At 54.7% G+C, this 21892-nt stretch overlaps 3 protein-coding genes across 5 annotated transcripts in view; 2 read left to right on the plus strand and 1 right to left on the minus strand.

Moving 5' to 3' along the window:
• The first annotated feature begins 3747 nt into the window (after positions 1-3747).
• LOC134425079 (dual oxidase maturation factor 1-like) lies at positions 3748-12171 on the plus strand. 2 transcript variants are annotated; one of them, XM_063169306.1, is made up of 7 exons: positions 3748-3858; positions 4818-4988; positions 5829-5886; positions 7307-7441; positions 7605-7818; positions 11041-11255; positions 11814-12171. In XM_063169306.1, the coding sequence occupies exons 2-7, from the start codon at positions 4842-4844 to the stop codon at positions 12020-12022; spliced, it is 978 nt and encodes a 325-aa protein (XP_063025376.1). In that variant the 5' UTR covers positions 3748-3858; positions 4818-4841; the 3' UTR covers positions 12023-12171. The 2 variants fall into 2 exon arrangements, with proteins under 2 accessions (XP_063025376.1, XP_063025377.1); XM_063169307.1 differs by having other exon boundaries at positions 4834-4988.
• A 1432-nt stretch (positions 12172-13603) lies between these two features.
• DUOXA2 (dual oxidase maturation factor 2) lies at positions 13604-20069 on the minus strand. The gene is made up of 6 exons (XM_063169308.1): positions 19909-20069; positions 18990-19047; positions 16746-16880; positions 16369-16582; positions 14689-14903; positions 13604-14321 (listed from the first exon to the last, which is right to left on the minus strand). Exons 1-6 carry the CDS (start codon positions 20053-20055, stop codon positions 14140-14142), a joined length of 951 nt encoding a protein of 316 aa, XP_063025378.1. The 5' UTR covers positions 20056-20069; the 3' UTR covers positions 13604-14139.
• Positions 17103-21892, plus strand: part of DUOX2 (dual oxidase 2) — a 34329-nt gene continuing 29539 nt past the window's right edge. For both annotated transcript variants that reach the window (XM_063169304.1, XM_063169305.1), the window contains exon 1: positions 17103-17240. The gene's annotated coding sequence lies outside the window, so the exon portion shown is untranslated. The remainder of the gene's footprint in view (positions 17241-21892) is intronic.

Raw genomic sequence — 21892 nt, forward strand, 5'->3', positions numbered from 1 at the left:
CTGAAACCCCTCCTGGTTCAGCTCCCACAGGGATGGTTTGTGGCTCCTGCTGGGCTCTGCCTCCATCTCCTGGCAGTGCTTCCACTTGAGCTGTCTCCATCACAAGATATGAAACCCACAGGTCAGTGTAGTGAGTAGCAACAGCTTCTGCTTCTCTCAAAATGTGTAACTTCCAATTAGAGCTGGAAAAACAGATCCTCGTTGAAAATACACCTAGAGCCAAACCAAGGCCACAGCAAGCTCTGCTCATCAAGGTGGAGCTGACCAGAGGGGCCTGCCTACCTTCCTGGAATTCTTCCTTCCTGGAATCCTTCCTTCCTGGAATCCTGGAATCCTTCCTGGAATCCTTCCTTCCTGGAATCCTTCCTTCCTGGAATCCTTCCTGGAATCCTTCCTTCCTGGAATCCTTCCTGGAATCCTTCCTGGAATCCTTCCTTCCTGGAATCCTTCCTGGAATCCTTCCTGGAATTCTTCCTTCCTGGAATCCTTCCTTCCTTCCTGGAATGTTTCCTTCCTTCCTTCCTGGAATCCTTCCTTCCTGGAATCCTTCCTGGAATCCTTCCTTCCTGGAATCCTTCCTTCCTGGAATCCTTCCTGGAATCCTTCCTTCCTGGAATCCTTCCTGGAATCCTTCCTGGAATCCTTCCTTCCTGGAATCCTTCCTTCCTGGAATCCTTCCTGGAATCTTTCCTTCCTTCCTTCCTGGAATCCTTCCTTCCTTCCTCCCTCCTTCTTTCCATTCCCTTTCCCTTTCCCTTTCCCTTTCCCTTTCCCTTTCCCTTTCCCTTTCCCTTTCCCTTTCCCCTTCCCTTTCCTTCCTTCCTTTTCCTTTTCCTTTTCCTTTTCCTTTTCCTTTTCCTTTTCCTTTTCCTTTTCCTTTTCCTTTTCCTTTTCCTTTTCCTTTTCCTTTTCCTTTTCCTTTTCCTTTTCCTTTTCCTCTTCCTTTTCCTTCTCCTTTTCCTTCTCCTTCTCCTTCTCCTTCCTTTTCTCCCTGTCATTCCCTTCAAGCTGCTCCATCATGCCCCAAAGGTTCCTGGACAAGGATCCATCCTCAGGCTGGGTTTCCCCACAGCAGATCCCCACGTGCAGCGCTGTCCCTGTCAGAGAAAAGGGCAGAGGGGAGATGGGCGCAGCTCTGGGGCAGGGTGACTCCTGCAGACAAGCAGCACATCCACCACCCTGGCTGCCACGGGCCGGGCAGAAACGCTCCCTGTCCATGCCCAGCATCACCTCCCTGCCCAGGCATGCCCCCACTCTTTGCTCACTGCCAGCCCTGAGAGGGGTGGCTGATCCAGCACTCCCATCCTCTTGCACAAGAGCTGCTGGGAGCTGCCCCCACCTCGCTGGTGACCTGGATCCAGTGACTCAGCCCTAATCTGGGGCTCCATCTCTCCACAGAAGCTTCCCAAGCAGGAGGGCTGCCCCAGCAAGGGCAGGGTGCTGACACTGGCAGAAGAAACTCCCTGGAAAATGTGCAGTGCTCCTTGGAAACTGTGTGATGAAATGCTTTTACAACTTTGCCGCCTGCAGGAACACTCAGAAAATGTAACATTTAAAAAAGGAGGAAAACACAAACACCCAGCTGGAATAATAGCCTCTTCCTACATTCAGAGTGCTGGGTGAGGGGTAAATCAAGCAGCTTTCTCACATTTCCCAGGGAATGATCCCATCAGCACTCCAGGGAAGGGGAGCATCCCCTGCCAAAATCATTCCCCATTCCCATCCCTGCTGGGGGACATGAGGGAACCAGAGCATTTCTGATGTCCTTGCACACAAACCTTGTGGTGCTGGTCACCTTTAGAGAAAGAGGGGAGCTCCCTCCCCCTTGTTTGTATTTTTTGGAACAGGATATCCCCCCAAAGGGACATTGGTGATGTTTGTCTGAGCAGCCCCAGACCCACCGTGCCTCAATCCCTTCCCAAGGCAAACTCCACACGCTGCTTTGTCCAAGCCAGGGCAGGGCTCACCCCTCTGCTGCCTCTCCCAGCTCCAGGGAGTGCAATGGGGGATGATTTAGACCCTCATCCCACCCTTCACATCTGGATTCATTTCCTCCTGCCACCCCTCAGTTATCCTTTCCCACACTGCAGGCAGAGGTGGTTCCACCTTTCCAACAGGTCCAAAGCCCCAGGGCTGTCCCTGTGACCACCCCTGAGGATCTGCTCCATTTGCTGTGAGCAATTTTGTGCCTCCCTCTGCTTTGCAGAGGCTGCCAGAGCTGCAGCTGGAGCCCATCCCCACCAGAGAGCCCCTCAGCCCCTCTCTGCACTCACAGTCCCCAGCCACATCACCCTTCCCACCCTTGGATTTCTGTAAACAGCTCCAGGGGAGGGATTCACTGCTCAGATCGACTGGGAATTTCAAGGGAAGTGGCAAAGTTTTTGCCCAAAAAATGCCTTTATTCCCTGTTGGAATACTCATTTTTACCTCCCTCTGCCAAGGGGTGGTACCCAGCCAGCCCGTTCACTGGGATGCAAACAAGAAATACCCAGGGGATGGATATTTCCATCAGTTTCAGAGGGGAGACCCCAAAGATGGGTCAGGGGAGTGTTTCTGCCACGCTGGTCCTTCTCAGCATCAATACAACCTTCTTCAGCCAGCTGAAATGCCAAAGTAGAGGAGCAAACCCCAAAAAACTTGAATTTCCATCATCTCCACGCCATGGCCAGGTCACAAACCCGAGCATCTCCTGCATGATGGGGCTGGGACCACCCTTGGAGACCTTGCCAGGACCTTCCCAGGGATGGAGCCAGGGCCACCAGGAGGCCAGGCAGGCACAGCCCTGCTGGATGATCCCAGTGGGAACCCACCAGGAATGGGGGCTTGGACACCTCTGGTCCCACAGAGGGGCCTGGCAGCTCCAGGCTGTTCGTGCCACGTGGAAATGGACTATTTGCTGTTCTCCAAGAAAACTGCAGGAGGTGAAGCTGACCCTTCCCAGAGATGTGCCCACCTGCAGATCCCCTTGGTGCCCTCAGAGGAGCTGGGAGCTCTGGCTTAGCATGAAAAACGCCAGTCACTTGTTTTTAAAATTTTAAAAGTTTAATAGTAATAAAGTGGTTTTAAAAATAGTAATACAATTAGAGTAATAATAATTTGGATAATTTGAATTGGGACAATATGAGACAATAGAGACAAAGGGTTGTGGATGTCTGGGTACCTTTTCTGGGCAGCACGAGCCTGAAAAAGGACCCACGTTAACAGAGGATTAACCCTTAAAAACAACAGCCTGTTGCATATTCATACACCTCATACATGATGCATAAATTCCATTCAAACTCAGGATTCTGTCTGGGCAGTGTCAGCTTCTTCCTCTGAATGCCGACAGCACCTTTGAGGCAGGAAGAAGTTCGTTTCTTCTGATAATGGGGCAATAAATTCTCTTTCTCTGCAAGATTCGGGTGTCCTGTGGCTGCTATCTTGCTGCAAGTCCTTTCTTTACAAAAAAAAAAAAAAAAAAAGGTATCCTACATAGCATCGTTTCTATTTTAACAATTTTTATAACCCAAAACTATATTCAACACAGTACTTAGGAGAATTAATACATCATTATTATTGTTACTTTCTACCACAACACGTATAATATTCATTTTAATATTTGCAAAAAGCCAATCATAAAATACACATTTTTCACACTTAGGCTGGATCATCCAAGCACTTTGGGAGGCGGGCACTGCAGAAACCACCGGGAGCAGCGCAGCCAGGCTGGCTGCTCGCCCGCAGCCTTGGCAGGAGGAGGGAGCGGGCGGCGCCAGGGCTCATCCCGGAGCTTCCCGGAGCTTCCCGGAGCTTCCCAGCTCATCCCAGTTCATCCCGGTTCATCCCGGAGCATCCCGGCGCTCGCATCCCGGCACCGAGGTAGGCAGGGCTTGGGGAAGGGGCTGGGGCTGTTCCTGCTGCCCCCGTTCCCCGGGGATGCTGAGCAGCCCATTCCCAGCAGGAGAAGGAGCTGCTCGAGTGCTGCGGTGTAAAAGCAGCGTTGGGTCTCCCGGCTGGCTGCCGGGGGCTGGCACACGGGCTGGCGCTGTCCCTGCGCCCTCCGGGTCATCCCCGGGCGGTGAAGGGTTAACTGCAGCCGTGTTTGTGCCGTGATTCACCCAGCAGCGGGGCCAGGCTGCTCCGAAAGAGCTGAACCAGCCAGGGTGAATGTGACCGTGCTCGCAGCGGTCTGAGGGTGAGGGGAGAGATGAGGATCCGACTCCGTGTTTCAGAAGGCTTGATTTATTATTTTATGATATATATTACATTAAAACTACACTAAAATAGAAGAAAAGATTCTCCTCAGAAGGCTGGCTAAGAATAGCAAAAGAAAGAATGAAAACAAAGGCAGCTGTCCCAGACTCTCTGTCTGAGCCAGCTGACTGTGATTGGCCATTAATTACAAACAACCACAGATCCCCCTGTTGCACTCCACAGCAGCTGATAATCATTGTTTACATTTTGTTCCTGAGGCCTCTCAGCTTCTCAGGAGGAAAAATCCTAAGGAAAGGATTTTCCATGAATAGATGTCTGTGACAGGTGGGAGCACAGGGAACATTTTGGGGATGGAGAACAGATTGGAGCGAGCTGCCCTGTGGCGTTTGCACGCCTTGCTGTCCCTCCCTGGGGACAGTTGAGCCTTGCAGCAATGCCCTGGTGGCTCCAAGGCAGCTTGGCCGTGCGGGATGGAGGGTTCCCGATGAGGGAGATCCCTGGCTGTGGGATTGCAGTGCCCAGGGGCACAGGGTGCACGCACAGCCCTGAACGGGACAAGGGGCAGGACACAGCTCTGTGGGGAAGGCTGACGGAGTGCATGTGTGGAGATGATTTTCTGCCAGTTTTGGGCCCTTCCAGGCAGCAGGATGACTCTGTGGAATGGCTCCTACCCCTTCTACCCCGGGGCCAATGCCTGCTTCCCCTTTGACACCACCCGGGCTGTCATTGTCACCGTGTTCCTCTCCATGCTGGCCACCTTCATCATCATCCTGCCGGGCATCCCGGGCAGGAGGGTAAGTGGAGGGGCAGGGGCACTTCAGACCTCTGCTCCCTGCCTGTGCATCCCACATTCCTCCCCGTCCCAGCCTCCAGAGCAGATTTGGCAAGCAAGGCTGCTCGGGGCTATGGCCAGAGCTCTGGGGTCTCTGAATGCCATGGGGCTGGGGGAGCTCCATCCCCGCATCAGCACCAAACTCCACCAGCCCAGGTTTCTGAGGCTGCTAGAGCTGATCTTGGCTGGATTTCTCTGTGAAATTCTTTCAGCAGAGTGGAATGGCAGGGTGAGGCTCAGAGATCTCACCCCACCTTGCCAGAGATCTGGGTGAAAGAGGGAGGTGTGTACAGGGCATGTCCCAGCACTGCTCCCTGTGCCCCGCAGACCCTGCTGGAGCCACACCAGGGGCTGCCTCTGTGCTGGTGCTGCTGCAGGGCTGCTTGAGGGGCTCCTGTCCCCCAGGGGACACCCTACAAATGCCTGGTGGCTCCTTTTTGTTGCAGCTGTGGCCAGCTGTCAACACACTGAGGTTTGGGTAAGGGTGGGAATTGCAGCTGAAGATTTTTAGAGGGAATGTTCCCAAACATCCCTTCCCAAAAAAAGGGCTGTCACAGCTTTCTCCAGTGGGTTCTTTTGATGATTTTCTTCCTCTGCCAGGATCTCCCTGCTGCCTCCCCCCACCCCAGCTGGGATGCCACAGGTACCCCCTGCCACCCACCCACCCAGCACATGGGTGACTCTGCAGGGCAGGGACAGGGCTGTTTCTCACCATTTCACATTTCTAAATGATGTGCTTGGTGCTGAGGTGCCTGTGGTAACCTCTGGCTGAGCCCTGTGCCTCCTCTCTCCCCTCTTACAGAGACTCCTGTGGTTCCTGCAGCTGGTGCTGGGGCTCTTCGTGGGAGCAGTGATCCTCAGTGAGTGCTGGGGGGCCCATGGAGGCCCAGAAATGGGGGGGAAAGGTGGGAGAGGGTGGAGGGATCCCTCAAGAACCAAGCCCAGCCTGTGGGATGAGCTCATGGGGAAGGTGGACACATGTCCTGTGTGTGGGAGGTGGCTCCAGCCATGGTGGAAGGCACCCATCCATCTGCCTGGGGTCTGAAGGCTGGTGGCCACCTCCAGGGCAGTGACCAAAGGCTCAACACCACCTTCCAGGGGGATCAGGGGCTCAGGGGCAAAGCAGTGCCCAGGCAGTGCCCACACTTCACCCCACTGCCACCAGGGCGAGGATCTGTGCTGGGCTGGGGAGAAACCAACCCAAGAGGGGCTTTGAGGGTCATTAATGGGGTGATAATGAGGAGGGACACACAGGGATACAGGAGGGACACACAGGGATACAGGAGGGACACACAGGGATTCAGGAGGGACACACAGGGAAACAGGAATGGCACACAGGGATACAGGAATGGCACACAGGGACACAGGAGGGACACACAGGGACACAGGAATGACACACAGGGACACAGGAATGACATCCAGGGATACAGGAGGGACACACAGGGACACAGGAGGGACACACAGGGACACAGGAATGGCACACAGGGACACAGGAGGGACACACAGGGACACAGGAATGACACACAGGGACACAGGAGGGACACACAGGGACACAGGAATGGCACACAGGAATACAGGAGGGACACACAGGGATACAGGAGGGACACACAGGGATACAGGAATGACACACAGGGATACAGGAGGGACACACAGGGACACAGGAGGGACACACAGGGAAACAGGAATGACATCCAGGGATACAGGAGGGACACACAGGGATTCAGGAAGGACACACAGGGATACAGGAGGGACACACAGGGATACAGGAGGGACACACAGGGATACGGGAGGGACACACAGGGATTCAGGAGGGACACACAGGGATACAGGAGGGACACACAGGGATTCAGGAAGGACACACAGGGATACAGGAGGGACACACAGGGTTACAGGAGGGACACACAGGGATACAGGAGGGACACACAGGGAGACAGGAATGACACACAGGGATACAGGAGGGACACACAGGGATACAGGAATGGCACACAGGGTTACAGGAGGGACACACAGGGATACAGGAGGGACACACAGGGAGACAGGAATGACACACAGGGATACAGGAGGGACACACAGGGATACAGGAATGGCACACAGGGACACAGAAGGGACACACAGGGATACAGGAGGGACATCTAGGACTTCCTCCCCTTGGGGTGAACAGCACAGCCCTGCATTTGAGGTGAGCTAGGTGATGCTGAGGCCATGGTGACCATCCTGGCAGGTGCTTCCAGCACCAGGCATCTTGCTGCCAGCTGTGACTAACCCCTGAGGCCTCCACAGATGTGCAGTTCACCAGAGACTGGGAGCGTGGCTGGGTGCAGGCCAACACCTCCTACAAGGCCTTCAGCCCCGCGCAGGTGAGCGCTGACATCGGGCTGCACATCGGCCTGGCCGGGCTCAACGTCACGCTCAGGGGTGAGTCTGTGTCCCCTGTGCCCCTCTGCAGCGGCCCCAGCAGCTGCACAGCTGCCCTGCAGGGCCCTGGCAGGGTCTGGGCCCTGCTGTGCCCGTGCTGCTGCTGCTGCTGCTGGCAGTGCCCAGGGCTGGCACAGCAGAGCTCAGCCCGTGCCTCCCGCAGGAAACCCGGTGCAGCAGATCAACGAGACCATCAACTACAACGAGCACTTTTCCTGGAGCTTTGGGGAGGATTATGAGCTCAGCTACAGCCAGGGGCTGCACAGGGGGCTGCCCAGCCCCATCCTGTACGTGGCAGAGAAGTTCAGCGGGCAGAGCCCCTGTGGGGTGCACGGGCAGTACCGCATCGCCGGGCACTACGTGTCCCTCACCCTGTGGTGAGTTACAGCCCTGCCCTGCCCTGGGGGCTGGGGAGCACCAGGGACACCAAAGAGATGTTTATGGAGCCACCCTTGTCACTGTAATGGCGGCAAAGCCTGTCTGCAGGATTTGGGGTTTTCCTGCTTCCTGGCTTGTCACAGAGTCACAGAATTGTGGGATCATGGAGTGATTTGGGTTGGGTGGGATCTTAAAGCTTATGTTGCTCTAACCCCCCACCATGGGCAGGGACAACTTCCACTCTCCCAGGTTGCTCCAAGTCCCCTTCACCTGGCCTGGAACACTTCCAGGGATCACTTACCTAAATGTCTCCCATGTAAAGCCAGGACAGGCAGCCAGAGCTCCTCTGGGCCTCACCACCCTCACAGGGAGGAATTCCTTCCCAATATCCCATCTAACCCTGCCCTCTGACTGTGGGAAGTTGTTCATCCTCATCCTGTCCCTCCATCCCTTGTCTCCAGTCCCTCTCCAGCTCTCCTGGAGCCCCTCCAGGCCCTGGCAGGGGCTCTGAGCTCTCTCCAGAGCTTTCTCTCCTCTCTCAACACCTCAAGCTCTCCCTGGCTCTGGAGCAGAGGGGCTGCAGCCCTTGGAGCATCTTCTGTCCACGTCCCCAGACTCCTCTTACATGTCCTCTGCCTTGATGTCCAAAACTGCAGTCAGAAATGTCATTGAGGGGAAAGCAGACACAGCTGTGGGGCTCGTGGTTGCAGATTTCACCCAAGGACCAGGATAAAGAGTCCAAATTGAGACCCACTGTGGAGGGTCTTCCTTTGCCTGTCCAAGTGGGCACAGAGCTGTCCCATGGTCAGGATGGTCCTCCCTGGGGAGGGACCATCAGGAGGGAGCTCATGGAGCTTGGAGCCCTGGTGTGTGCTGTGATTGTGGGGTCCCAGAGCATCCCCACGAGTCTCAGAGGTCTTGGGAAAGGCACTGCAGGGAAGGGAGAGCCTTGCAATTCCCCCATGAATGCAGGTCCCAGGTCCCTGCACCCATCTCCTTTCTCATGTTCAGGAAAAATAATTATCCCCACCCAAACCTTCCTGTATTTCAAGACAGAAATATTAATGAAAATTTATTTTTTAGGGGTTTTTTTCCCTTTGAATCAGAAAAATCTGTTAGGCTCACCTTCCCAGGGAGCTGAATGCAAGCCCAAGCACAGGGTAGGGCTGGCAGCTGGGTGCACTCCAGGTGCTGGATCAGGGGTGGGCATGGCTAATGGTGCAGCTCTCCAAACAAAGGTGTCCCTGCATGCCATTGTCCCTGCAGGCCATTGTCCCTCCGTGCCATTGTCCCTGTGTGCCATTGTCCCTCCATGCCATTGTCCCTGCAGGCCATTGTCCCTCCGTGCCAGTGTCCCTCTGAACGCTGGGGGTGACCAGCTGTGGACAACCACAAGAATCAGGGAAGAAGTTACTTGGCAAGACTGTTACAATCTGTTTGTTAGAGACCCCTCTGCCCAAATGAGGGTGCAAATGAGGCCAAATGAGGGTGCAGATGAGGCCAAATGAGGGTGCAAGTGAGGCCACATGCTGAAGTCCATAGTATGGATTTTATGTCACAGGAAATATGATGTAGACAAAGATGGAAAGAAATAGAAAAGAGAAACTGGGAAGAGAGAGAGAAATTAAGAAAGAAGATGTGACCACCCATGGAACCAGACAGTGCCCCATGGATGCCCTTCTGGTCTTCCAGAGGTGGGGAGAGCCCAGGGCTGGCTCAGGTTTGATGAGAGCACCCAGGCACCTTCCCTTCACAGTTTACTTCCAGGGCATTGCTCCCTGCAAGGGCTCAGACCCTCGGGGGGCTCTGGGGGCTCGTGGCCCCTTCTGTGACACTGCCCAGCCTCTCACACCGGTGCTGAAGCAGCTCTGCCCCCCCAGGAGGGGTGAGAGCCCCCAGGCCGAGGTGTGAACACACACAGTGTCCCCTGTGACCTTCCTGGGAAGGGAGGGCAGCGTTCCAGCTGAGCCTGTTGTGTGATGGAGGGCATTTGGCACGGTGACAGACAGCACCCTGTGTGAAAAACGCCAGTCACTTGGTTTTTTTAAAATTTTAAGAGTTTAATAGTTATAAAATGGTTATAAAAATAGTAATGCAATTAGAGGAATGATCATTTGGACAATTTGAATTAGGACAATTTGAGACAATAGAGACAAAGAGTTATGGATGTCCAGGTACCTTTTCTGGGCAGCACAAGCCTGAAAAAGGACCCACATTAACAAAGGATTAACCCTTAAAAACAATAACCTGTTGCATATTCATACACCTCATACATGATGCATAAATTCCATTCAAACACAGGATTCTGTCTGATCATCATCAGCTTTTTCCTTCTAATCCTAACAGCGGCTTTGAGGTGGGAAGAAGTTGGTTTCTTCTGATAAGAGAGCAATAAATTCTCTTTCTCTGAAAGATTCAGGTGTCCTGTGGCTGCTATCTGGTGCAAGTACCTCATTCCTTTCTTAAAAAATCCCGCTAGCATAGTTCTCATTTTAACTACAAAAGTTACCTTTTAATTACAAGACTACACTTAGTATTAAAACGTTAATACAGCACTACTAATCAATACATGAAAATACATATGGTAAATATTTGCACAGACCCAGATAATGTGCACTTTTCACACCCTGCCTCTCCAGGGTCTGCTTCTCACCAGCCTTTTCCCTCATCTGCCTCAAATCCCAGAGCTTCCTCCTCTTATGCACATCAGAGGGCTTGCCAGCACACACCCCAAAACTCTCCTTCCCCCAAATCCCTCCTTCCCATCACACACCCAAAACCCCTCCTTTTCCCCCCTACAAAGCTCCTGCTACCTCTGCAAATGGCCAAATGTTCGAGCTATTAAACACTAATATTTCAGATATTTCAGTCTCTCACAGGAACCTCCAGAGATTTCCACTCCAGGCCCACAGCCAGAGCAGGGCTGATGCCAAAGCTGCACCAAGGTGCTTGGGGGGCTTCAGGAAATTCAATGCTGAACATTCCCAGGTGTGGAGATCCCTCTCCACTGCTGCAGGTTGTGTCCCACAGCTCCACCACTCATGTCCTTACTCAGTTGTTTGGGTTGATCTCTACAACAGATATCCAGATATCTGCTGGAGCAAGGCCAGCTGGACCACGTTGTCCAGGGCTTTATCCCTCCATTGGGATATGGAGAGCAGACCCTGGAGAGCAGATTCTCCAAGCCTGGTGTTTTGTGCTGTTTTGTGGTCCTTTTTCAGGCTGGCCTTCTGCACGTGGCTCATCTCCATCCTGCTCTTCTCCATGTCCATCCTGCTCTATGGTGGCCAGATGCTCCTGCTCACTGGCACGCTGATCCTCTCCTCCCTGCTGCTCTTCTCCACTGCCAGGAACAGCCTGAGGTGCCCCATCCAGTTTGGCCCAGTTTCCTTGAGGACAGACTATGGGGAGTCCTTCTGGCTGGCACTGGCCACAGGTGAGTGCTCAGCCCTGCTTCTGGGGCTTTGCTTTCCTCCTCCATCCCTCCAGAGGTGATGGCCCTCAGCACCTCATCCCTTCCTTCTCCATGGCTGGCCACAGAAAATGATAATTTTAGGTTAGAAGGTTTTAGATTAGAATTATCAAGGTTGGGGGGAGAGAGAGATGAACAGCGCAGAGAATTGAATGTTTGAAGTCGCCTGCTGGATAGAGATTCCCTCTGCCTTTCAGGACCTGCAGCAATCGTTTCCTTTGCTCAAACCAGAATTTTCCGTGTCACAAAATCACCTCCAGGGAGACCAGGTGGTGACTAAATCCCCCTGGTGCTCCAACAGGCTAAACAAATCCAAATTCTCCAGCCTTTCCCTGTGCATGGTGGGCTCCAGCCCCAGCTCTGCCCCCATCCACTGACCTCTCTTTTGCGCTGGGGAGCCCACAGTGATGCCATAATTGAGGTGGGGAAAGAGAAAAAAGCCTTTTCCTGCCTGCTGGGTGATGCCACACATCCCTGGTGTGCAGCTGGGACCTGCAGAGCTGTCTCTCTGTGTGTTTGCAGGGCTGCTGTGCCTGCTCCTGGGGCTGGCCATCATCATCCTCAACTCAATGCAGCCACAGAAGCTGAAGCTCATCTTCAGCCTGGACAGGAGCAGCGAGGAGGAGCAGTGGGAGCAGTCCTGGCTGCCAGCCCAGCCCAGCTGCTCTGCACAGGGCGGGTTCATGGTGCCCCTTGGGGAGCTCTGCCCTGGGACAGCCACCCGGCTCTGAGGCACAGGGGACAGGGCAGGGCTGCAGGGGCCGCTCCTGAACCCACCAAATCCATCAGGAGCCCGGCTGGGAAGGGACAGGACAAGGACCAAGTGATAAAAGTACCCAGAGCTGAAAAAGTGTTTCAAATGCAACCATTTTTGTTGGGTTTTGGGTGTTTTTTGGTTGTGTTTCTTCTTTTTTTCTGTTTTACTGCCATCCCAGCAAACCCCGTGTCCTCCCCAGCATACAGAGATTAAATCACAACAAACTGGGGACAAAACAAGTAACTGCAGACTCACAGCCATGAACCAAAGGAAAATCAGAGCCCACAAGTGCCCCTCACCCTGAAGACCCTCGAAAATCCCCCCCTCCCTTGGGTGCTGCTCCACCAGCAGGCAGGAGGCTGAGATGGAGCTGTGCTACCATGCCTGCTCTCAGTGTCAGGGGATGAGCAGGATGGCAGAGAGAACACAATTCAGGAGGATGATGGAGGAACCAGACCAGGAGGGAGGAGGAGGTGGGAAAGGAGGAGCAACAGTGCCTTGGAGAGCAGCTGTAACTAATTAGGGAGAGCTGAGCAGCATCTCCAGTCTGGGTTCCTCCTGGGTTCCTCATGCCAAAGGTTCCTTAGTGGGTTTCTTAGCCCCTGAAATGTGCCAAGGAGACATTTGTCCCCATGGGAAGGAAATGCTGCTGCTGGCTGCTTGGCAGGAGTGACCTCCAGATGTGCCCCGTGGGCCGTTCTTAAGAAACCAGCCCCCTAAATGTCCACAGTGTTTCAAAGCAGAGGGGTTTTAGTAAAGTTTTATTGAAAATAATTCCAGTGCAGAACAAAGCACGTTAGTGACACACAAACATCATCCGACAGAAATGAGTAACTTGCCAGCAAGGATCTCGGTAAGAAAAGTAAAAATATTGAAATGATGTAGTTTACAGTTAATTGGAATGAAGGTGCCCAGGTTTCCAGCATTCAGATATGGAATCCCAGCATGGTTTGGGTTGGAAAGGGGCCTTAAAGCTCATCTTGTTCCACCCCCCTACCATGGGCAGGGACACTTTCCACTATCCCAGGGTGCTCCAAGCCTGTCCAGCCTGGCCTGGAACACTTGCAGGGATGGGGCAACCACAGCTGCTCTGGGCACCCTGTGCCAGGGCCTCATGACCCTCACAGGGAAGAATTCCTTCCCAATATCCCATCCATCCCTGCCCTCTGGCAGTGGGAGCCATTCCCTGTGTGCTGTCCCTCCATCCCTTGTCCCCAGTCCCTCTCCAGCTCTCCTGGAGCCCCTTCAGGCCCTGCCAGGGGCTCTGAGGTTTCCCTGGAGCCTTCTCTGGTCCAGGTGAGCACCCCCAGCTCTCCCAGCCTGGCTCCAGCCCTCAGAGCATCTCCATGGCCCCCTCTGGGCTCTCCAGCAGCTCTGTGTCCTCTCTGGAGGCAGCTCTGCAGGTGGGGTCTCACCTGAGTGGGGCAGAGGGACAGAACCCCCCTCCCTCCCCTCCATCCCAGCCATCTGAGTGTGCTCCAGCTGGACAGGGATTCATTCCCCACTCTCCTCCCTCTCCTATGGCATTTCTTTGGCCCACACTAGGCTACAATTTCATCTAATAAAGGCCAAATTTGAAAGTGAAAAGGATCAAATCAGCACGTGCCCCTCAGCAGACTCCATGGTACATTTACTCAGTGTTTGTTTCTGGAGCAGGTTTTTTTATTCCTGCTCCTGCAGAAGCTGGATCCATACCTGGCTTTCCTGGATACACCTACACAAAAAATGTCATGTTTGGGGAAGAAATGAGCAGTTTAACCCCAGGCTTTTGGAGTGGCAGGTGGTCCCAGGCAGAAATGTGAGCCATGAGTGTTTCTCAGTTTCTTTGGGAACAGATCCTTGGAGAATGGAGCAGGAAGGGCCTGGGTTCCTCCTGGGACAGGGTGCCCAGGCGGGTGTGCAGCCCCAGTCTCAGTGAGCTGCTCTGGCACAGATCACAGGAGGCACAGCCTGGGAAGGGCCTGCCAGCAAGGACCCATCCCAGTGTGGGTTCAAAGGCAGCTGGATGGGGAAAGGCATCTCTGGGGACATCAAGGAGGATTTGTTCTGCCCTTTTGGGTCCATCCTCAGGGAAAAAGTGAGGACTTTCTTCTAGACACTGTTGATTTCAGTGGGCTCAGGAAACTGGCTCTTGCTGACAAAGTGAGGGTTCATGAACACCTCAGGCAGCTCCTCTGCTTTGTCCTCACGGAGATCAAAGAAAGTTTTCAGCAGGTCCAGGTTGAGGTGGTGCATTGCCACGACGGTGGTCCCAGCCACCAAACAGAGCAGGCCTGGAACAAACACACGCTCTGATGGGGTCCTGTCACCCCAGCAGTGTCCCCACCCCTTGTAGGATTGTCCCCTGCCAGAGGACAATGCCTTTCCTTATGGAAGGTGGCCTTCCATTGCATGAGCTGTTCTAAGCATCCTCAAGCCCAGGCACAGGTCTGAAAACCCAGGAGGGTGACCCCAATGCACCTCAGGAGCTGTGAATGCCTTGAGATGAGGATGGTGCTTGTCCTTTTCCCACCCCTCTCCACACCTCTGCCAGGATCTGGATGCCAAGGCCCAGGCTGGGGCTCTGGGGAGATGCACTTCCCATTTTGGGGGAAATCCTGGGACTCAGGGATGTTTCCTGGGGCACCCCGATGCTCTCACCAACTGCTAGCATGAGCCAGAAGGATCCCCCATAGGCCACGTGCAGGGTGCTGCTCCCAATCTGGATGGGGCACATCGGGGAGTTCCTCACGGTGGAGAAGGAGAGCAGGGAGAAGATCATGAAGGCCCCAGTGGCCAGGAGCATGTATCCTCCATAAACCAGGGCAGGCATGGAGAGCAGGATGTTGGAGATGATCCACGTGCAAAAGGCGACCCTGGAGGCAGGAGGAGACCAAGGGATGAGTGGTGAGAGTGCCATGGGTCAGGGTGCTCTGTGTGAGGATTTCCATGTGTTGGGAGCACTTTGGGCTCCAGGAGCACTGCAGGAGGAGGAGAAGCTCTGTGGGCAGGCAGGAATGATCCCTAATCCCCACGCTGAGCAAGTGCACGTGCCAGGCTCACATTGCTCCATCCAGAAGCCTCTCCTCCTCCCATTGCTCAGCCCACACACATCACCAGCCCCAAGGAGGCTGTGGCAGCCCCCTCAGAGCATCTGGACCATCCCAGCTACCTGTCCTGCCACACATCGGGCAGCCTGGTCCCTGAGAGCAGCACCAGGACTGGGATGAGTGCAGCAGCAGGCAAAGGCCATGAGCAGTAGCTCTGCACTTGCTGAGGAGCTGGGCTACAGAAGAAAGCCTCTGCTATGGGCCAGGAGCTCCTGATCCATGGTAGAACCAGGCTCCTTCCCTATTTTCCATGTCCCTGCTGTCTGTCACAGACGTCTTTTATGAAAAGTCCTTTCTTTAAGATTTTTCCTCCTGAGAAGCTGAGAGGCCTCAGGAACAAAATGTAAACATTGATTATCTGCTGCTGTGGAATGCAACAGGTGCACCTGTGATTGGTCTCATATGGTTGTTTCTAATTAATGGCCAATCACAGTCAGCTGGCTCAGACTCTCTGTCCCAGACATAAACCTTTGTTATCATTCTTTATTATTCTATTTTTAGCCAGCCTTCTGATGAAATCCTTTCTCCTATTCTTTTAGTATAGTTTTAATATAATATATGTCATAAAATAAATCAAGCCTTCTGAAACATGGAGTCACATCCTCATCTCATCCCTCATCCCCAGACCCCTGTGAACACCACCACAAGCTGTCAAACCCCAGGCAGGGAGAGCAGCCCTGCAATGGTTCGTGATGGCCAGCACATGGTGGAAGCGGGTCCCCATCTCCTGCCAGCTGGGGACAGCTCTCCCCCAGCCCACGTGGGCACTGACAGATCTCTGACCTTGCCAAAGAGTCGAGATCAGCTCCACAGTAACAGCAGCAGGAACTTTTCCCCACCTGATCCAATCTTAGATACAAAATCCCCTCACAGGTAGGGCTGGGAGAGTCCTTCATGGGCCATGGGCCTCTCTGGGCCACCAAGGACAGCAGCTTCAGCTCCATCCATGGGGATGGACTTGTGCCACCATCACCACACCACAGCAGGGACCTGCAGCACGTTCCTCTCTCCTGTGCCCACCCTGTGGGTTTGTCCAGCAGGGAGAACCTGAACTTCTCCTCTGCTCATCCCAAAGTGTCTACAGAGCCCGGCAGGGCCCCCTCCATGCACACAGCTTCCCTCCTGCAGGATGCAATCCCACCCATCCCAAAGGCCATGGGGAAGGGCAGCCAAGCTCCCCACACCCCTGTGCTGGCAGCAGGACAGGACAGGACAGGGCAGGAGAGCTCACCAGAGCATGGCTGAGGCGTAGTGCCCGGCGATGCGGTACTGCCCGTGCACCCCACAGGGGCTCTGCCCGCTGAACTTCTCTGCCACGTACAGGATGGGGCTGGGCAGCCCCCTGTGCAGCCCCTGGCTGTAGCTGAGCTCATAATCCTCCCCAAAGCTCCAGGAAAAGTGCTCGTTGTAGTTGATGGTCTCGTTGATCTGCTGCACCGGGTTTCCTGCGGGGGGCACGGGCTGAGCTCTGCTGTGCCAGCCCTGGGCACTGCCAGCAGCAGCAGCAGCAGCACGGGCACAGCAGGGCCCAGACCCTGCCAGGGCCCTGCAGGGCAGCTGTGCAGCTGCTGGGGCCGCTGCAGAGGGGCACAGGGGACACAGACTCACCCCTGAGCGTGACGTTGAGCCCGGCCAGGCCGATGTGCAGCCCGATGTCAGCGCTCACCTGCGCGGGGCTGAAGGACTTGTAGGAGGTGTTGGCCTGCACCCAGCCACGCTCCCAGTCCCCTGTGAACTGCACAACTGCCAGGAAAAATGAAGCAGGGGTTAAAGCAGGTCCAGGCTTTGCTGTGCTCAAGGGGAGAATCACAGGTGAGTGGCAGCATTCCCACCATGGCACTGGGAGGGAGTGTTGGGAGGGCAGGAATGCTGATTCAGCCACCAGGACGTGCCCCAACCAGCTCCCACACCCTGCAGAGCTCGGGTCCTCCCCTTGCTAAGCATCCACTCCCTGGATCCGGGAACAGCAGGGCTCTGATCCCCAGGCATGGACATCCTGATCTGATTCCTGCTTGGACATCTTCTCCAGAGCTTCCCTGCCAGCTGCCCACCATGGCAAGCACCACAGCACCCAGGGTTCAGAGATGAGCCACAGGAACAGGGGTGAGTCTCATTTCCCACATCCAGCTCCCTGAATTGCACTGTTAGTGAATAGTAAAAGTCCTTGTCAAAAGGAGAGGTTGAGAGGGGTGGGAAGTGCCATCACAGCTTGGGCAGCCATTCCAGCTGGGAAAAAAAGAAAAATCGGAAGCTTTTCTGGTCTATGTTTTTGGGAACAAGGTATCTTTTTGGAAGCACTTCCACTTTGCAGTGTGGTTCATTTTCCAGTGAAGGTAAAGCCGATGGTTTGATGCTGGGCTGAACAAAACCTTCCTGAGAAAATGTTCAGTTGCTGAGTCAACTTGTGAGGGCACTGATGCAGTGGGAGCTCCACAGGAATGTTTCTGGCTGCAGGGGTGAGTGTGCCCTGCTGCTGCCAGACGGAAACTCTGACGCTGCCTCAGGAACAGAGTGTTCCTCCCTGTGCCCCAGCAGAGCCCTGTCCCACAGTGGGGCTGTGCCTCTGCAGGGCTGGGCTGTGGCTGTGGCACCAGCCCTGGCCTCCACCCCTGTGCCCCCTCCAGCCTGGCACCAGGGTCTCAGGTGGCTCTGGTGGCATCTCCCACACCCTGGGATGGTCCCTGTGCCCCTCAGCTCATCCCAGCCTGGCTGCCTAATCCTGGTGTCTAGTCAAATCAGAGCTGAATCTTTTAGGTCACCATCATCTCTCTCTAAGCAGTCCGTCTTGTCCTTCACAGCAAAAGGGATGCTTTGATTTAGGGTCAGGGCTGGTTTCTCTTGCCACTGGCATCTTCTGTCCCCTCAGTACATCTTTTCTTACCCATCCTGTTGCCCAGAGCTGGAAATCCCACTGCCTGGTTTCCACCATCAGTTATTATAGCAGATTTCCTGGTTTTTTATCAAATTAAATCCTCTCCTTCGTCTCCTCTGACCTTGCTCCTTGGGAGGTGTTTACCCCACCACTGCAATCTCTGCCCTGCCTGTGCTTTATTCCAACCTGCTCCCTCCACATCGCTGCCAGGCTCCTCACAATCTCCAAACACGCCTGGCTGCAGCACAAGAGGGCTCACAGAGTGAGGGGAACCATGGAAAACTGGTGAGGAGGACTGCAAACACATCAAGCAATGTGTAGGAAACCCCAGAGATCACAGTGAGCACTGCCTAGCCCTGTGTGTTGGGGAAGAGGAGCACCTATTGAACGAGGGAAGATCAAAGCACATCAGTGAGCTACACCTGCACAAATCCCTGCAAACCAGGTGCAAACAGCAGGTTTGGTGACCCTTGGTGCCAGTGCCCTCCCTGTCTCTACCCAGTGCTGCTCTGGGGGTCCCTTGGAGGGCAGGAAAATTAAAATAAACCTGCTCTCTGCATTTCATCCATGCCTTTGTGCTTGTTCCTCACCCTGCCTGTGTCAGGTTGTACACACAGCTGGAGGAACACGGGGCTGTGCAGCCTGAAGGAGCTGGGGCTGCTTGAGTTACACCAGCAAAACCCTCAGAAATAACCACAGACACCTCCAAGCGCCCTCAGCCCAGGGAAGGGAAAAGGAAAGGAAGGGAAAGCCATTTTGAGAACTGTGTGACTGCTTTGAAGAGCAAGGCTAAGGCAGACGCCACGAGCAGCTGTGGTTGTGCCCCTCAGCTCACATTTCCCAGCCCCAGGGTTCAGTCCTTCCCCACAGGTTCAATCCTTCCTCCTGAGCCATCCAAACCCGGGGGGCTGCCCAGAGCCATCCATCCATCCCCAGAGCTGCCCTGAGCTATCCAAACCCAGGGACTGCCCTGCACTCACCGACAATCACCACTCCCACGAAGAGGCTGAGGAGAACACGGAGAGTCCAGTACAGCCTCTGCAGGGACAGAGGTGGGACATGAGGCAGCAGGAACAGCAGCAACAGCCCTGCCTCTGCTCCTGCCTCTCCCTGAACCCCAGAGCCGCCCATCCTCGGGGTCCCAGCACCCAGAGCCCTCATGCCCGGGGTCCCAGCACCCAGAGACACCCATCCCCGGGGTCCCAGCATGCGGGGTACCCCATGCCCAGGGTCCCAGAGCCCCCATGCCCGGGGTTCTAGCACCCAGGGCACCCCATCCCCGGGGTCCCAACACCCAGGGCACCCCATCCCCGGGGTCCCAGCATGCGGAGTACCCCATGCCCGGGGTCCCAGAGCCCCCATGCCCGGAGTCCCAGCATGCGGGGCACCCCATCCCCAGGGTCCCAGCACGTGGAGCACCCCATGCCCAGGGTCCCAGAACCCAGGGTCGCCCATGCCTGGGGTCCCGGCACCCAGGGCCGCCCATGCCCAGGAGGGTCCCAGCACCCAGGGCACCCCCTCCCCGGGGTCCCAGCATGCAGGCCACCCCATGCTCGGGGTCCCAGCACCCAGAGCCGCCCATGCCCAGGGTCCCAGCATGTGGGGCACCCCATGCTCGGGGTCCCAGCACCCAGAGCCGCCCATGCCCAGGGTCCCAACACCCAGAGCCCCCATCCCCGGGGTCCCAGCATGCAGGGCACCCCATGCTCGGGGTCCCAGAGCCCCCATGGCCAGGGTTCCAGCACCCAGGGCACCCCATCCCTGGGGTCCCAACACCCAGGGCACCCCATCCCCGGGGTCCCAGCATGCGGGGTACCCCATGCCTGGGGTTCCAGCACCCAGAGCCGCCCATCCCCGGGGTCCCAGCCTGTGGGGCACCCCATGCCCAGGGTCACGCACCGCCCGGCCGCGGATGCCCGGGATGATGAGCAGGAAGCAGCAAGCCAGCGTGAGGAACACCACGGTGACTATGATGGTGCTGATGTCAAACACGGCAGCCTTCCTCTGCTGCGGGTAGAAGGGGTAGACGCCATCGAACAGAGTCATCCTGCACCTCCAGGAGCCTGCGGGACAGAGCTGTGACACCCTGTGCTGCCCTGCCCGGGTGCCTCCGGCCGGCGGTGGCTCCGTTCTGGAATAACCAGCTGAGGGAGGTGCACCTGAAGGGTCCCCAGAGGGACAAGGAAATGTGACGCTGGCAGCGAGGCGGGCAGAGCGCTCAGAACACTCCCAGCAGAGGACACGCCACCCAAATCCCTCCTGGAGGAGAGGAGGTGCCTGGGGCAGGCCCAGCAGCCTCAGGGGCCGTGGCACCCCAGGAGACACCAGCCCTGGTCCTGAGGAGCAGCCCCAGAGCAGGAACCTGTCGAGCAGCTCCTGCCTGCACAGGGCCTTTCTTTCCTCCTTGGGGTGGAAGTGCCAAAGCCCACTGGGGGAACTTCCCAGTGGGGAAAGAACGCAGAAGTATTTTCCTTCAAAATGACAAGGAACCGCTGAAAATGTGGATTTCACAATAGCAAAATGATCCCCAGCCAGGGGCCAGCAGTGCCAAGTGGAACAAAGCCCATTTCTCCCATTCCTGCCCGTTTCCTCCAAGAAGATTTTCCCAGGAGCTGCTGGTCTGGTGAAGGAGGAGGAGGAAGGATTGGTCCTGCACGTGGCTGAGAGGGGCCAGAAGCAGCCCCCATTCCCAGCATGAGGGTCCAAAGAACACTCAAAACTCTATCAGCACATCTCAAGGCTGAAGGAAGCTGAATGATATAAAATTAAAAGGTGTGTGCGATTCACACAGACGACCTTGACCTTCCTCTGGCACTCTGCTTCCAGCAATTACACACCTTATTCCTGTGCCTGCGTTAGATCTTCTCCACCACAACTGATAATTTGCTTAGTCCTCTTGTTTTGCTCATTTAATAACCTCTCTGCATGTTACAGCCCCAGGAAGTTTGCTAAAGTCAGGGAATGCCAGAGCTGGTCTGACTCTTGTCCAAGCTGCATTTTATTCTGTTCCTGTACAGAGCAGGTGATTTTATTCTCATTTTCACAAAAACGGTTTTAATCATATTTTTGGGTAAGATCCAACCCAGAGCAATTCAGCCACAAAAAGCTGGTCCCAAATGCCTGGAGGTGAGTGGGGACCACAATAATTATCATAAAACAGTTTGTTTAGGCAGCTGAATTGCTTTTCAATACATAAAGCAATATTTGGTTTGAGAATCATGTTCTGTCCAGCAGCCCAGATAATAACAGCAAAGAGTGGAACAGAAACTGGAATTTTACAATGGCTCTGAATTTAACTTGACTGCTACAGACCTACAGAGCTGTTGTGTGCTTTTAAAAATCTTTTTTGGGGCTATTTTGCTGTAACAGGTTTGGGTTTATTTCTTGGAAAGCCAAACCTGGAGAAAGGCAGATTTCAAGTGTATTTATTTACCTGGCAAGAGGAGCTGCAGCTGATTCCTGATGCTCCTGAAGCCCAGCAAAAGCGCCCACAAAACAGTCAGAGCTGCTGCAAGAAAAGAAGTAGTTTAACCTAGGACAGATTAAATCATAATGGCTTGAATTCCACTTGTTCCTGGTACCTTTGCCTAAATTTCCTATGAGATACAATGAAGCAGGAAACATTTCCAAGTGTACGTTCACCAAAACACAACTCTTCGGAGTTTAAAACTTTAAAAACCAGAACATAGCATGGAGAATGCTGTCTTCTTAAATTTAAATTTAGATTTCAACCAACGCCAATGGATGTTTGCATTTCTGTAGGCTGGGACTCGTTTTATAGAGAATTTCCAGGGAAACAACTCTGGATGTCTGTCCATCTTTCTCCCTTGATTGCTCTTCTGGCATTTTTGCAGCTCTTTGGCACTTTTTGCAGCTTTAAGTA

The sequence above is a fragment of the Melospiza melodia genome, chromosome 15 (assembly GCF_035770615.1).
Source record: "Melospiza melodia melodia isolate bMelMel2 chromosome 15, bMelMel2.pri, whole genome shotgun sequence".
Lineage (NCBI taxonomy): Eukaryota > Metazoa > Chordata > Aves > Passeriformes > Passerellidae > Melospiza > Melospiza melodia.